The sequence below is a fragment of the Podarcis gaigeae genome, assembly GCF_964106915.1.
Source record: "Podarcis gaigeae genome assembly, chromosome: 2".
NCBI classification, from domain to species: Eukaryota; Metazoa; Chordata; class Lepidosauria; order Squamata; family Lacertidae; genus Podarcis; species Podarcis gaigeae.
This window is the reverse complement of record NC_139679.1, coordinates 64,420,536-64,435,458: the sequence shown is the minus strand read 5'-3', so window position 1 is coordinate 64,435,458 and position 14,923 is coordinate 64,420,536. Positions and strand designations below refer to the sequence as shown.

The 14,923-nt window shown below is 44.5% G+C and overlaps 1 protein-coding gene across 1 annotated transcript in view; it reads left to right on the top strand.

The window, feature by feature from the left end:
• The first annotated feature begins 732 nt into the window (after nt 1-732).
• Nucleotides 733-14,923, top strand: part of ANXA6 (annexin A6) — a 21,091-nt gene continuing 6,900 nt past the window's right edge. The window contains exons 1-4 of the mRNA XM_083728204.1: nt 733-891; nt 6,992-7,047; nt 13,904-13,994; nt 14,375-14,502. Of these exons, the coding sequence (XP_083584330.1) occupies nt 7,030-7,047; nt 13,904-13,994; nt 14,375-14,502 (237 nt within the window). The 5' untranslated portion in view covers nt 733-891; nt 6,992-7,029. The remainder of the gene's footprint in view (nt 892-6,991; nt 7,048-13,903; nt 13,995-14,374; nt 14,503-14,923) is intronic.

Genomic DNA, 14,923 nt, shown 5'->3' with positions numbered 1-14,923 from the left:
AGGACAAGCATAGGATCAGCAGCAGGAGGCCCCATTAACTAAAGTGGTGCTTCAGGTTAAGAACAGTTTCAGGCTAAGAACGGACTTTCGGAACGTATTAAGTTCTTAACCCGAGGTACCATTGTAAAGGGAGAAACGTGCTAAGCGGAAGGCAGGCTTGGCAAATCCACACCGTGATCAACTCCCGTCCAGAAACCAATGTCCCCACTGTGGAAGGACATGTTGATCCAGAACTGGCCTCCACAGTGTGCATGCACACGAAAGCTCATACCAATAACAAACTTAGTTGGTATCTAAGGTGCTACTGGAAGGAAGTTTTTTATTTTGTTAAAACCGTGTTCATGGAAGACAATCTTACTCAGCTACGAGTGATCGCCAAAGAAGCAGCAGCGCAACCGCATCCTATGCACGTTTACTCAGGAGTAAATCTGAGCGTGCGCCAGAATATATTCCCACGTAAATGCGCATAAACCTGAGCCTTAAGCAACTCCCTTCTGCCTCCCTTTGCTAACACCCAAGCCAAGGTGATCCAGCCGCTACCGTCTGGCAGGAGAGAGATGCAAGCTGAAACGACGCCCCATTTGGGGAGTCCCCCCTTCCCACCTCCCTGCGGCGCCTGCGTCAGCCAAGGTCCTCCTCTGCAGCCGGCGTCGCTCCGTCGCCCACCTGAGGAGGCGGGCGGGAGGGAGGGAGGCAGCCCGGGACTGGGCGGCTCCGGAGCGCGTGACGTCGCTACTCGAGCGGAGCCGAGGCGAGGGAAAGGAAACAGCTGCGGCGCTTCGAGGTCAGCCTTTGCTCCGGCGTCTCAAGTGCCCCGCGGCCTGGCTGCGCACCGACGGAGGCACTTCTTCCTAACGGCTCTAGCAGAAGAGGCCTCCTGGTGCCCGTGAAGTAAGTTAAGAACGGGGGGCAAGAAACGGGGGCAGCCCTAGCTTGCTGGGAAAGGGGAGCGGGGTGAGGTGAGGTGGGGGAGATGGAAGGAATACATTAGCATCCTTCCAAGATCCCGTCAGAATGGTGTGGTGCTGCGTTTCGTTGCCCGTTTATTTATTTTATATAATTTTTATTAATTTACCATTTAATAATATACAATCATATCATTATGACTCACTTTACCGCTCATGGACCTCCTTCCCTCCCGCCTCGTGGCTTTCAAAATTAACCTTTATATCATTGCATTGTCTACGTTTTCCAATTCTAGTTGCACTCATTACAAAATGCCTCAAAGTTTAAATAAATATAAAAAAAGGAGAATATTTCTCACGACAAGTCTTCAGTCAGCCCTGCTAGGGATGTTAATTGCTTGACAATAATCTTTCAAATATCGTATAAATTCTCATCAGTCCTTTTGATCCTGCTGGTTTCGGATTTTTCCCGTCAACTTCGCTAGCTCTGCAAAGTCCATCATTTTCAACTGCTACTCTTCTTTCGTTGCTACTTCTTGTTCTTTCCATTTTGGGGCTAGAAGAATTCTTGCCGCTGTTGCATACATAAACAGTCCCTTGGTATCTCTCACTCCCTTTCGTTGCCCGTTTAAAGCCAGACTTTCTCTCTCTTAAGAAGCATGGCTTTCTGCTTTGCAATGCAAGCCCTCAGGAGCCGCATAATACAAGCTCCTCACTAGCTAGGAAACTTGCCTTGAGTTTTCAATGACTTGGCTCTTTGTAGAAGCCGGTGGGTGTGGCCCGGGCAGATCCAGTTTGGGCAAACTGCCTGATCTATTTGAGTCAAAGAGGTTCAGTTTCTACTTTTGCTAGGGTGAAACTGCAGCCCCATCTCTTTAGGCTGCTTTGGCACTCGATGGCGTCTTTGTTCTGAAAGGACTTGTCTTTTGTGCACAACACTGGTTTCCATTTTTAGCTAAATTCCCCATCTTGTCTTCATTTGCTTTGCAATCGTGGAGACATATCGTTGTGGCAACTGAAAACCTAGTGCCTTTTCGCTCCTAGCTTTTCTATCTCAGTTTCTAGCACTGCCCCAAATACTAGTCTTGGATTGAGCTGCAGTGGTGGTTTTGTCTGTCTTGTCTGTCTGCATGGGCGTAGCCAGGATTGGGGGGGCAGGCTTTGTGGGGGCTCTCAGATTTGTATTGATTTGTATTGATTTTGATGGATTTAGAGGGGCAGATACCCCCTGCCTCCCTGGCTACGCCCATGTCTGTCTGTCTACAGTCTTTGCACACCAGTAGATGCAACGTAGGAGCAGAAGAAGTTGAGCACCACGCCAAAGCTGTATTCATAACGCTAATCCATATTTGTAAGGCGAAATGATATTAGGAATGTTGGCACTATGGACCCAGAGAGTGAAAATGGTAGCAAATCAATAATGTAAGAATCTTTTTTCCAAAGTAACCCACTCCCCCCAAAACACATGTTGGCATAAAATGTTAGGCATATGTTTAAAGTCTAAACTGTTACCGATTTTCCTGTGGGGAGGGAGGTATTTCTGCTTTTCTTAATTCATAAAATATGAGTAAAGTTTTATATATGCTTTCTGTCTTGATGAGAAGTTGCAGGAGGCTAAAAGACTGCTATTTTGATGCTCTTTTTACTTACATTTGAAAATCATGTCCTTAGGATTCAGGACAAGCAGGGCTGGGTAGGGTGCATAGAAATGATTGGGGCTTTTTCTATTTTAGGTGTGAGCAACGACCATTTTTGTGACTTCTGATCTAATTTGAATAGAATGTATGTACTATCCTGAACAAAAATAGGATTGGAGAGCTAAGGCCTAAATAGTCACGAGTCGTTCCTCAAAAATCATGTGAACACAAACTGTAGCATTTAAAATATTTTGCTTTTAGTCTGTTTCGTGTATTGTTTTTAAGTCGTCTTCAGCCCTGAAGGCAATTGCACAATGGAGTAAGCCCTCCTGTGGATCTTACTTCTGCATAAACATGTATGGGATTCTGCTGTTTTTGAGAACCTAAGTATTTCTATTATGTTGACAACTGGGGTCTTAAAGGAAGGCCCTTGACACATGTAAGATGTGTGTTGTAGCTATGAGATCTACCCAGCCTTGTAAAAGCCCTTATTTCCTTCGGACTGGGTGGGGCTTGCCTGTGCCATATTGTTTCTGGAATGACTTTTAGGCTGCTGTTCTATGCTCCTATCTGGGAATAAACCCCACTGAACTCAGTGAGGCTTTCTTCTGAATAGATTTTTTTGGATTCTGCTATAGGCCATTTGTTTAAATTGGGAATGAAATGTTTCTGATGCAGGCTACAGTGTGAGTGTTAGTGCTTAATAACTGCCTTCACAGCATACTGCCTACAGTGTTTAAAAATAGCCCTCAGCTCATGCTGTTTTGGATTCATGGAGCAGGAAAATATATACCTGAAAATGCAGATTTCTAGCTGTTGTGAGGAAAGGTTAGACGCGTGAGCAAGCTGCCTTTATGTCTAACCCACCAGGCATACTCTTTCATGAGTGGAGAAGGCAAGGCAGTTTTTAGGAAGCCACTAAAGAAGAGAACAGGCTACCTTGCAGCTTCCTCAAGAGATTCTAACAGTTCTCAATTCTGTTTTCCATTCAGAGACATGGATGCATTGCAATCTCATTCATTCGCTCTAGTAAATCATTTGTCATGGGGGTTTTCAAAATGTTTTTCTTTTAAGCTCCTACAAAATAAAGGCCTTCCCTAACCTTTTACCAGATTCAGTTGGTTTGCCAGTGATGACCATTCCTGGACAGAGGGATCCATGCATTGGTAACCTTAATATTAGGTTACTGTAATTCTCTCTTCCTGGAGTTGCCCTTACAGCTGGTCCAGAAGCTTCATCTACTACAGAATGCTGTAGTGCTGCTGCTAACTGGAACATTTTATCATGCACATGTAATAAGGCTGAGATGCTAGGCTTGCAGAGCAGTTTTCAGGGATGGCATATAGGCCCAATTTTTAGGGCAGTCAAAGAGTATTTGCACAAATGGAATTTCTTCTACCCACCACCCTTAGATGTGTTGCAGAACTAAACATTTGCTGCTTGTTGTACTCTCTTTCACCACTTTTCCATTCAATAGCGTGTGTTTGCTTTTAGGCAACTGAAGTCCACTGGTTGTAAATGCCTTTGTCTGTTTGTTTTCTCATTTTCATGGCAGGGTGAAAGCAAACTTTCAATCTGGAGACTTTATACACGGTGCACTCAAACTTTGCATACATCGGATGTGAGCTCCTTGGCTACTGGGACAGGAAATGGGGCAGGCTTCATGCACACCACAATGTTAAGATTTTTTTTAAAAGGAATCCATCAGTGTATAAATTTTGCCAAATAAGCATTACTGTCATAACCACAACGTTCTAAGATTCTACTAAGAGCAATAGGACTGTGTCCTCTTAACTCTTAGAAACACTGAAGTGCAGAATGGCTATTGATCCAGGCTAAAGTATTGCATGGATATGCCCCTCCCACAGGCACTTCTCCTTAGCCATGGATGTGTGTGTCAGTTGCTGCCATTCATGATCTTGTCTTGCTTGCTTTCTGTTCGTCTACCCTGGGCCCCTCCCCAGGCCACATCCTCTTTGAGTACTTTTGTGTGGCTGCAGTGTGTCCTTGAACTGTGACACAGTGCCTCTTGCCTGCCTGAAGCAAGTCAGTGTGGTATGTGTGCTTGTGTAGAAGTCTTCCTTTCTGCATTGCTGCTGGGATGTAACCTACAATAAAAAGTGAGGGTTGCATCCATTTGTTCCCTCAGGTTGAAAAGCTTCCCCACCTCATATCTAGCCTCAGAACCATCCGCATTCCCAATGTGTTCCCTTTCACACTGATTTTTGTTCAATATAGTCCAGCTTTCGTAGGGTCTGCGTGGACAAATGATGAAGTGTTAGTACCACTGATCATGTACAAATCTCTTTGTATGTAGCCTTCAACTAGGGATAAGTTGAAACAGCATCCCTGGCTTTGCGGCTGTGTTTCCAAAGCTGCAAAGTGGCAGGTTATCTTTTCATAGTCCTTCACTGTGGGGCCTGTGAACGAGGCAAATGATTTGTTCAACTTACTGTAAGCAGAGACCACACTCTTGCTTGGCACTATTCCCTTTCCCCAGCCCCTTCCCCTCCAGCTGTGTGATGCAGCAGCAAAGAGAAGGCAGGTTGTATTGCCCTCACTCTGATTTGGCTTCCTGCTAATGCTAGATGGCCAATCCAAATTTATTTTTTAAGTTGAAATATTTTACTTTGGAACAGGAATGGGGAGCCTGTGGCTTCCCAGATGTTATTGGGACTCCAGCCCCCCTTCACCCCAGTCAGGACAACCAGTGAGCAGGGATGATGACTTACTATCTTTCTAACCTATTTATTCCCTAACTGTAACCCTAAAACTATAAGACATAATAATCCATTATAATCATATTCAGCATAAACTCTTTAAATATTCTGCACCAGCAAATGTCACAGGCAGGTGAAATACTAAACTGCCCTCGGCATAGCCCAAGTGCCTGAGTAAAAAAAGTAGGTTTTAATTTGGTGCTAAATATACCCAATGTTAGCGTTATCTGGGCCTTCAAGGGAGGGCCATTCTGTAACAGACGTGTCACTTGGCTCTTTCCCATGTCTCCAATTTATGTGGATATGGGATGCAGATGGGAAACAAACTCCCCACCTGTCAGCACATCAGGAATGTATGGATACAGGGGTTCTATATGAGACTACTGGCAGCTGCCACATTTTACGCTAGCTGCAATTGCTGTGCTATGTTCTAGGGCAGCTTCATGGAGAGCCCACTGCAGTAATCTAATCAGGCGGTTACTGCTGTGACCAGCCGGTCTTTGCACCATACCAGTCCCACCACCACCCTACCCCTCTCCTTCCTTGTAAGCAGCTGGGAAACAAGTGCAGTGGCTCCGCCCCATGCAGCAAACTGCTTCTGAGGACATGGAGAAACAAAGCTTGGTGTCACCACCCAGAGCCCATATATAGTGGCAGGTGTCCTTCCCATTATATATGCAAGTCAGAGATCTGTGACCGATCTCGGTCTCCTTGTTATGTACTTGTTGATTTATGCCATGGGTAGGCAAACTAAGATCCGGGGGCTGGATCCAGCCCAATTGCCTTCTAAATCCAGTCCGCGGATGGTCCGGGAATCAGCATATTTTTACATGAGTAGAATGTGTCCTTTTATTTAATATGCATCTTGGGTTATTTGTGGGGCACAGGAATTTGTTCTTTTTTTATTCAAAATATAGTCCTACCCCCCAAGGTCTGAGGGACAGTGGACCAGACCCCTGCCGAAAAATTGCTGACTCCTGATTTACGCTGTGGTGTGTGCATATCTTACTGTATGTTCAAATTATGTGTTTGTATGTAAGAAATATTTCGAAAGCACATATTAAAACATAATGCCCAAAGCAGCCCTTGGCTCCTTTGTCTTGCTTTAGGTACTCTGTAGCATGCTTCCCAAATACTAAAGGGTTACTTTCTTACTGGAACTCAGCCCAGTAGACAGACCGCAGTGCAGAGATGAGATGTCTGCAAGGAGCTCACGTACATTTTTACTAGCTGGAATGCCTCCACTCATTGGCGATCTGGACTGCACTCACAATCTTTTTGATGTGGGCCTCCCTCCCTCCACCGTCAAAGTCGTGGCTGAGAGCTGTGATATTCACCAAGCCCAGCCCAAGGATGATCTTGCAGGGAAACTGGTGGATGGTGCTGTAGGGGCCAGTTTCTGATGTACCATAAAGTTCAATATATCTCCCTCCCAAAGGGTGAATTTTACATAGGAGCATCCCCTGAGGATGGTTCAGTGTTGGAGCACACCTTTTGCATGTAGAAGCCCCAGGTTCAACCCCTGATATCGTAGTTTATTGTTAATACTGGGAGGCAGAAATGTATTCCTAGAGACCTGCTCCCAGTATAGTTGGATGGAACAAGCAGCTTCTTGTGTTTCCTGTGCGGAGTATGCTGAAGTTTAGGTCCATCGGGGTAATAAAATTAAAGGATTTTTTGTTGTTGGCATCCACATGGTTAATATATCTCCTTTTCTTCTGTTATGCAGCATCCACCACCTCTTCTGTTAACACTGATCCAGAAGTCATGTCAAGCAGCGGAAAGGTAAGACATTTTCAGCTCCTGCTCACTTAAGATACTTCAGGTTGGTGACAACCACCATACTGACAATTTTGCCTTGGTGTGATAACCTAGGTGGGCATCTCTTGTTTCTAATCTTGCAGCACCCTGCTAATGAGGGAAGGTCACTCAGGCTTTTGATATCAGGAGTGAAGGAACGAATCTTTCCCCTTGCAGCTGTGGTTTGTTTCTGAGAATACGATCTTGAGCACAGTTTACATTCTTTCCTCCTGCAGCCAGCATTGGAGCTAAACAAAAAGCAGATGTATACTAAACTCCAAAAATGAAATCTCTACAGTGCAGAGTAGGATGAGTGAGCTGGGGGGAATAGAAAATGAAGCAGAATAGGGGGGAAGAGAGGAGCGCTGTTCGTTCAGTCAATAAAAGTAGATGTAGTTCTGATTTCTAGAGGCTTCCATAGCAGATGTGTTAGGGCCCTCCAGATGTTTTTGGCCTACAACTCCCATGATCCCTAGCTAGCAGGACCAGTGGGCAGGGATGGTGGGAACTGTAGCCTCAAAACATCTGGAGGGCCGAGGTTGAGGAAGCCTGTGTTAGGGGATATTTGGCCTCAAGGGCATCTTAATTGAGGGGCTGAGTTGAGGCCTTGTTCTGAGTGCACCACTTTAGGTGTTTGCTGTGTTTAGGGGTTTGCTGTGGGGGCAGCTGAGAGAGGCAGTAGGGCTGCAAAAGGAGGAGCAAAGAGGGAGTTCATTAATTGGGCTACTCGTTACAAGTGCTGTTTCAAATAAGGAGCTGGGAACCGCCTTCAGCATTGTGAACAGAATCAGTCCAAAATTTAAAAAGTTGAAAAAAGAGAGGGGGTTGCCACGTTAAATAAATCTGAAGTGAAATCTTCCTTGAAACATTGCCTGAGATGTGTGGGAGCTGCTTTTGCCTGGGTGGCTGCTGGAGTAATGATTAAACAAACTTGGACACTTGGCTGCCAATGACCTGACTGGGTTGCACATGATTGGGTCACTTAAACATTATGCAAGCAACAGGGATGCTGCTTCCAGAAAGCTGGCACCTGCATGACTAGGATGACATTTAAAGATCTCCTGAGTTGTGAAATCAGTAAGTGCCAGACATCTGTGTGTGAAATCAGTCTAAATATAATACTACTTAATTGACTTTCTCTTGGTACTGTATTTAATAATTTTTTTTGTCATGCAGAGGATATTGGTCAGGGTAGATGTGCCAGTGGGTATTGCTGCATGATGTGGCCACGCTCTTTTTCACACATGCTTTGGTTCTGAGTCTAAATGAACACTCTCACCATAAAAAGGATGCCAGCAGTTGTGAGTTTCTCTTCTTTTCGTGTGGGCATAATTTGAAAGACTCCAATGGTTTAATGTGTTCTGAGACAGTTCATTCTACGTTGCATCATCATAGTGGCATGACTTCTAGGGGAAAATAGAAGAACAAGTGCTTTGTACCATTTGTACACGTGGAACAGTTGAGGTTTGAATGTCTCTTAATGTGATGGATTATTACAGTTTATTAAATGTATTTAACTGGACTACACCAGCAGCAATATGTAGCTTACCAGTTGGCAGTGAAAGGACATCAGTGAGCTGGGCAGGGTGAGTGAGGACACTATATGGATTCTGCACCTTGGAAAGCATGCCTTGGGCTGAACCTGGCATTGGCAAGGGAAAGAAGGCTTCAGCTGTACCACCCATCATCTAAAGGGCAATAGAGCCTAAGCCTACTAGATTGGGTCACTGGGCTGATGGCAGTTGTAGTCCAAAGCAGCTGGAGAGCATCAGGTAGTCAAAGGCTGGCCCATGCTTTAAAAAGGGGCTGTGAGCTGTAGGTTTTAGAAACAGCAAAACCTTGCATAAACCTACTTTCTAGAGATGAAAGTGATATTAGTGTATACACCACTAGCAGTGAATCTTCGTTTATCTCTCTGGAAAAAACTGCAGCCTAAGCTTAGTCAGGTGCAAGTGTAGTCTGAGATAATTGAATGGACCTTCAAAATCCTTTCTGGTACTCTGCAACAATGGGTTCCTGTGCATTTCCATCTCTGGCCCATTGTCATATGTTTCTTGATGGCGTTTTTTAAATTAATAAAAAATACCATGTTGCTTCATTCTATAGATGGCCCTGTTTCTGCTATGTTAGTTAATTGACACACAGGGTGACAAGCTGCAAAAAAAAGCACCCTGGCACTTCAGGGCACAGTGGGCATCCCCCCAACTTTGCTCTGATGCACTTTGAATAGCTCTGGGGCCCTGATAAATATTTCAGGGAGTCTATCCCCCAGAGCAGGTGCCAATGGAAGCCTCACTGCTTTTGGCACACCTTCCAGGGGGCAATTCTTGTCATGCAGTTTGTTGTTGTTGTTGTTGTTGTTGTTGTTGTTGTTGTTGTTGCCTAACGCTCTTTCCAAAGATGGAAACAAAAAGACATTTGCAGGCTGAAAGTTAAAGACCCTTTAAAGATCTATGGCAATTTCAGAAACGGGAAATGCTTAAAGTTGATGGAATAGTGGGCATTGGCTCCATATGTGGACAGCCATGCAGATTGTGCAGTCAGTGCTTGCCCACCACTTCCTCGATCAATGATATGGATCAGCAAGGACAAAGGGGAACTATGGACTGTGGAACTCAGTTGGTAGATGCACCCTGAACCACTAGCATCTACTAATTTGTTTGTCTGGTGTTCTTTGGTTAAGTAACTTACAACCAAAACATAACGTTCAAGAGGCCTTGCTTAAGATACTATCTGCTTTTGTCAGTAGTACCATCTTCTCCTTCCGCCCCTGTATATGAATATGAGGGTTGATTAAGTTTCATAAATGAACATGCTAATTTTCATTCTGAGATCTGAGTGCATGGCAAGGGAGATGCTGCACAGTAATACAGTTTATATCCTTGAAAATTAGTTATTGGGGCATGTTGCTGCTGAAACATGAAAATAATTCATGGAACTCCCAAAGATGCATACCAACTTTTATTCCAATATCTCAAACTTGTAGCTGGAGGTATTTTTTCTTTTTTTGCTCCCCATAGTAAAGGTAAAGGTACCCCTGCCCATACGGGCCAGTCTTGACAGACTCTGGGGTTGTGCGCCCATCTCACTCAAGAGCCCAGGGGCCAGCGCTGTCCGGAGACACTTCCGGGTCACGTGGCCAGCGTGACATCGCTGCTCTGGCGAGCCAGAGCCACACACGGAAACGCCGTTTACCTTCCCGCTGGTAAGCGGTCCCTATTTATCTACTTGCACCCGGAGGTGCTTTCGAACTGCTAGGTTGGCAGGCGCTGGGACCGAGCAGCGGGAGCGCACCCCGCCGCAGGGATTCGAACCGCCGACCTTTCGATCGGCAAGTCCTAGGCGCTGAGGCTTTAACCCACAGCGCCACCTGCGTCCCCCATACCAAGCTGGTATTATAACATAATGTTATAATGTGTAGGGTTTGGGTTTTGTGGTTTTGTTTATTTTTTGTAATTCTGTTGAATAATGAAACGATGGAATGAAATTTGTTAAAGCACAGCTGAATGCTAAACAAAAGGCCTAACTTTGTGGCCAAAAAAGATGGGGCATCTGTCAGCAGTAGAATAATAGTGCCTAAGAACTTAACACAGTCTCTTTTCTGTGGCAGGTGATTTTTTTTTTAAAAAAAAAAACCACCATACGGATGGCACAAAGAGGACATTCTGTACTCAAGTTACGGGAATCTGTGTTGATCTTGTGACAAGCACAGATGCACTTTGGGGACTCTTATCCGTTTCTAAAAATGCATGAAAATGGAACACCAGAACTATAAGACTTGGAAGCTGCTGCTTAGGTCATGCAGATTCTGTTTCCTGAGAATCTGTTTATTCCAGATGGTTTCCCAATCAATTTCTAGTGCAACAAATGTGCTGTTACACATTTGTTGTCACATGCCTTTTCTTAAAGCTGGACTATTAGGCATGTTGTGCTTTCCTAGCAGCTGGGAAAATGTGTCTTATCCCATCTCAACCCTGAGCAGGAGCAAAAAAGGGCCTTCTTTGTATAAATTTATTTATTACATTTATATACCAGCTTTATCTCCCAAGGATCTCTAGGTGGTGTACATGTGGTTCTCCTCTCAATTTCATTCTCACAACAACCCTGTGAGGTAGGTTAGGCTAAGAGATGGTGACTGGCCCAAGGTCACCAAATGAGTTTCATGACTGAGTGGGGGTTTGAACCCTGCTCTCCCAGGTCTTAGTCCCAACCGTCTCCCCTTGGAGTTGCACCTGTCCACTTTATTGTTGAAGACATTTCTGTTTACCCAGATCTTTTCAGTTCAAAAGGGCAGTATTTTAGCTTCGTATTGGTTTTTATTTATTGATGCAGTTTAGCTGTTATGCTTTGTAACAGGCTCTGGGCTCTGTTGGAGGAAGTGTGATCCACTTATCATAGGTTTATGTGGTTTCCCTACATGCAAGTGATTTTTGCGGAAGTAATGCTGGGATGTATCAACGTGACCTTCACTTTTTGTACAGCCAGTCCAGAGATCTGGTACAGTTCATAGAGCTAGCGTAACGTAATAAGGCTGTGTGTTGCACTTGGACCCTGGGGACAAGATTTCCAATTCCCAGTTTGAGGGCGAGGCAGTTATTTACGGATTTGTTCAGGGACATATCCCATGGCACATGTGACTCTGGAAACTCTCGAGGGTGGGTTTTCCTTTTCCTTTTGCATTTCCTGGTGATCCCTACATGATTGAAATCCTCTAGGTCTGTGTTCGTCAAGCAGTGAGCCAGGACCTACCAGAACCACTTCTTGCCCAGTGCCTCCTCACTTTCCTGCCATGCTAGCACCAGCAACTCATTTCAGTGGTGTTCAGGACCAGAGAGGTTACAGGGGGGATGAGGGCAAAGAGTCAGGGGGGTATTAAAGGAAATTAAGGTGAGGGAAAAGGTGGTGGTTAAATAATAAACTGGGAATAGAAAGGAAGTAGATAAGCAAGGGACACTGCTATAGGAGGAAGTGAGTGTATAGGGTGAAGGAAAGTGGTGGTTGCAGGGAAAATAAGGCACCAGTTCAGTGTGAAAGGAGAATGGGAGATTAAACCCACCGGAAATGAGTAAAAATACTTGGAAAGCGATGTGGAGCTAGGAAGCCTTCTTAACTTAACACTTCCGGATTAGCAAAATCTGCCTAAATGAGAAGGGTGAGTCACAATATCCTCACAGCAAATGTCTTTTACTTTGCTTGAGGAAAGCTGAGCTGTGCAACTCCTTGCTGGAAGGAAAGCCCTCTGCAAATAAATTTGGCCATTTCCAAAGATGGATTAGCTATCAGTAGAAACTGATGTTGGTAATTGTCCGTGGATTATGCCAAACTGCCCCCGTCTGCCGCCATTTTGTCACTGGGGGTCCTCAGTAATTTCCAGCTGTTTCTAGTGGGTCTGGGGGATGGAAAGTCTTAGAATCCCTGAGCTAGATGTAAATAGAGTTTGCAAAGGTTGTTCCCTCTGAACAACCAGTTGGGTATGTGTGTGAGAGATGCTGGGAAGATGACATCTATCATTCTCACATCTTGTTACATGAGAGCATTCTCCCAACCCTCTCTAGAAAGAGGAATAATTGTGAAGTGATGTGTCATAAGTCCTGGAATCTCAGGACAGATATTTCAGAAGGTTCTTCCAGAGAGATTAGTGTGGGATGGGCAACAGTGCCTCAGCTCCTTGTGCATTGATACTTCTAGAGGGGTGGATGTGCAAGTAGGGAACTGTCATTGTGAGACCAAGTTGGCAATATGAATAGAAGAGCAGAATTCTGGGCAGAGCAGCGCCTCTATTAATAACTTCAAGGGCCCTGGCCATCTGTCAGGAAGCCAGACTGACTCATCGGTGTGGGGGAAGGGATAAGGAGAAACTGATTTCAAGAATTGCCTGTGCAGTTAGGATATTCAGATCTCTTAAGCTTTCTTCAAAATCTAGGGGCCCATTTCCCACCATTAATTTCTTCCCCGCATGAGAAGCTCTGAGCCTGTGACTCACGAAGAAGCATGGGAATTCCCATGGATGTGGCAGTTGCAGCCATGGAAACCAGTGCTAGGTCCATAAACCTTTTTTTACAGGCTTCCCCATATGATTCCATACATATATGAGGCCAAACGCTGGCCATAGCACCACATGTGAAAAGGAAAGTAACTGTATTGCATGCAGCCAAAATAGTTTTTAGGAAGGATTCTAAGTCTTTGCCTAGTGGGGCACGTTGAAAGATGATGCACAACTTTCTGACTGTGGGAGGTGATAGTCTTCTCCCGAAACAACCTGAGCACCATGATCAGAGATAGGGAAGGCTTGTTTGGCCTTGAGCTTCCGGCATCCTTCCTTTCAGTCCTTACGATGGAACGTCAAATGCTCAAGGGCAGTGCTTTGCCACTGACTTCCATTGTGGTTTCATTTATGCGTTGAACAGTCTAAATACCTCTGCCTCAACATCAAATCTACTTTGCAAAGGTTAACCCTGACAGGTGTTACCAGATGTAGTCTTGCCATACATTTTGGTTCCCAGATTTCCAAAAGTATGGAGGCAAACACCATAGTTCCAAAATGCCTACCTAGGCCTGGCCTTGGCAGCTTAAAAAATATCTGTTGGCTCACGCCAGCTAAGCCACCTTGGCTGACCTGTGCTCTGATGCAACTTGAAGCCTGGCTGCTTCGGAGTCTGTATTGTTCTGTTCTGAGCTGTGGTGAAATCCTTCAGGGGGAAGAACTCCACAAGTGTGGAGCAGCTGCTGGACATGCCCTCCCATGTGCCATCATTGTATACATTCTGCACATGGCATATTGTTTCCTTATCGGGCCGCCTAATTGGTAACAGCCTCATTGTCTTTTTCTCTTTGTTTCTAGGCTGGGAGATACAGGGGTTCAGTAAAGGATTATCCAGATTTTGATGCCAACCAGGATGCTGAGGCCCTCTATAATGCTATGAAGGGATTTGGTATGTGTCCTTCAACAGTTGTCTTTTTTTATTTTTTAATAATTTTTATTAACTGGCCAATCACATCAAATTAAATCACATCATATAAATTCCAAATTACAAAGCCAAATTTTTAAATTTTGTTGGGGGAACCCATACTTGAAGATCATCTGAATCCCCCTTTGGATCTTGAACAGTTGTCTTCTGCGCATTTGAATTTAAAATTACTGTGACGTTAACAGGATTTTGGCTTCATTTTTCCTATATTTTCTGTGGTCCCTATTTTTATCTGGAGTTGCGTCAGGGGGAAGTCAGGGTATAAATAAATATATAATAGTTTCTAATAGGACCTGTATTGCTTTACTGTTTTAGGCATGACTCATCCTCTTTGTCTTCCGCAGGCAGTGACAAGGAAGCCATACTTGAACTAATAACATCCAGAAGCAATAAGCAAAGACATGAAATCTGCCAGGCATACAAGGCTCTTTATGGCAAGGTAAGTTTGAGAAGGGATTGTTCTGTTTTGCAAGCAACTATCACATGCAAATTTCATCTCGGCTGGGGAGATTAATGAAAAATCTCTTTAACTTTTGGGGAACGCGGTTAGTGGAAACCTTTCAGATGTGATCCATAGATTCTAAAATTGGACACAGCATGGGGCAGTTCAAAGGAAGCAGCCTAAAATATATCATTGGCTACAACCCTGTGTACATGAGGACAATGTCGATTATAGTTGGAGCAGAACCATTGAAATTGATGGACTTAACTAACTTAGGTCCATTAGTTTCAGTGGGTCTTCTCTGAGTACAACTTGGTTGGCTACAATAGTTTCCTGTTGCCGCTCTGTCCACAAGGGTGTTAATCTAGCAAGTAGACCTGGCTCTGACAATAACCTTGAACTCTGAACCTTGAAATTTCTTGTTAGACAACAGGGCCATTCTGACCAATGA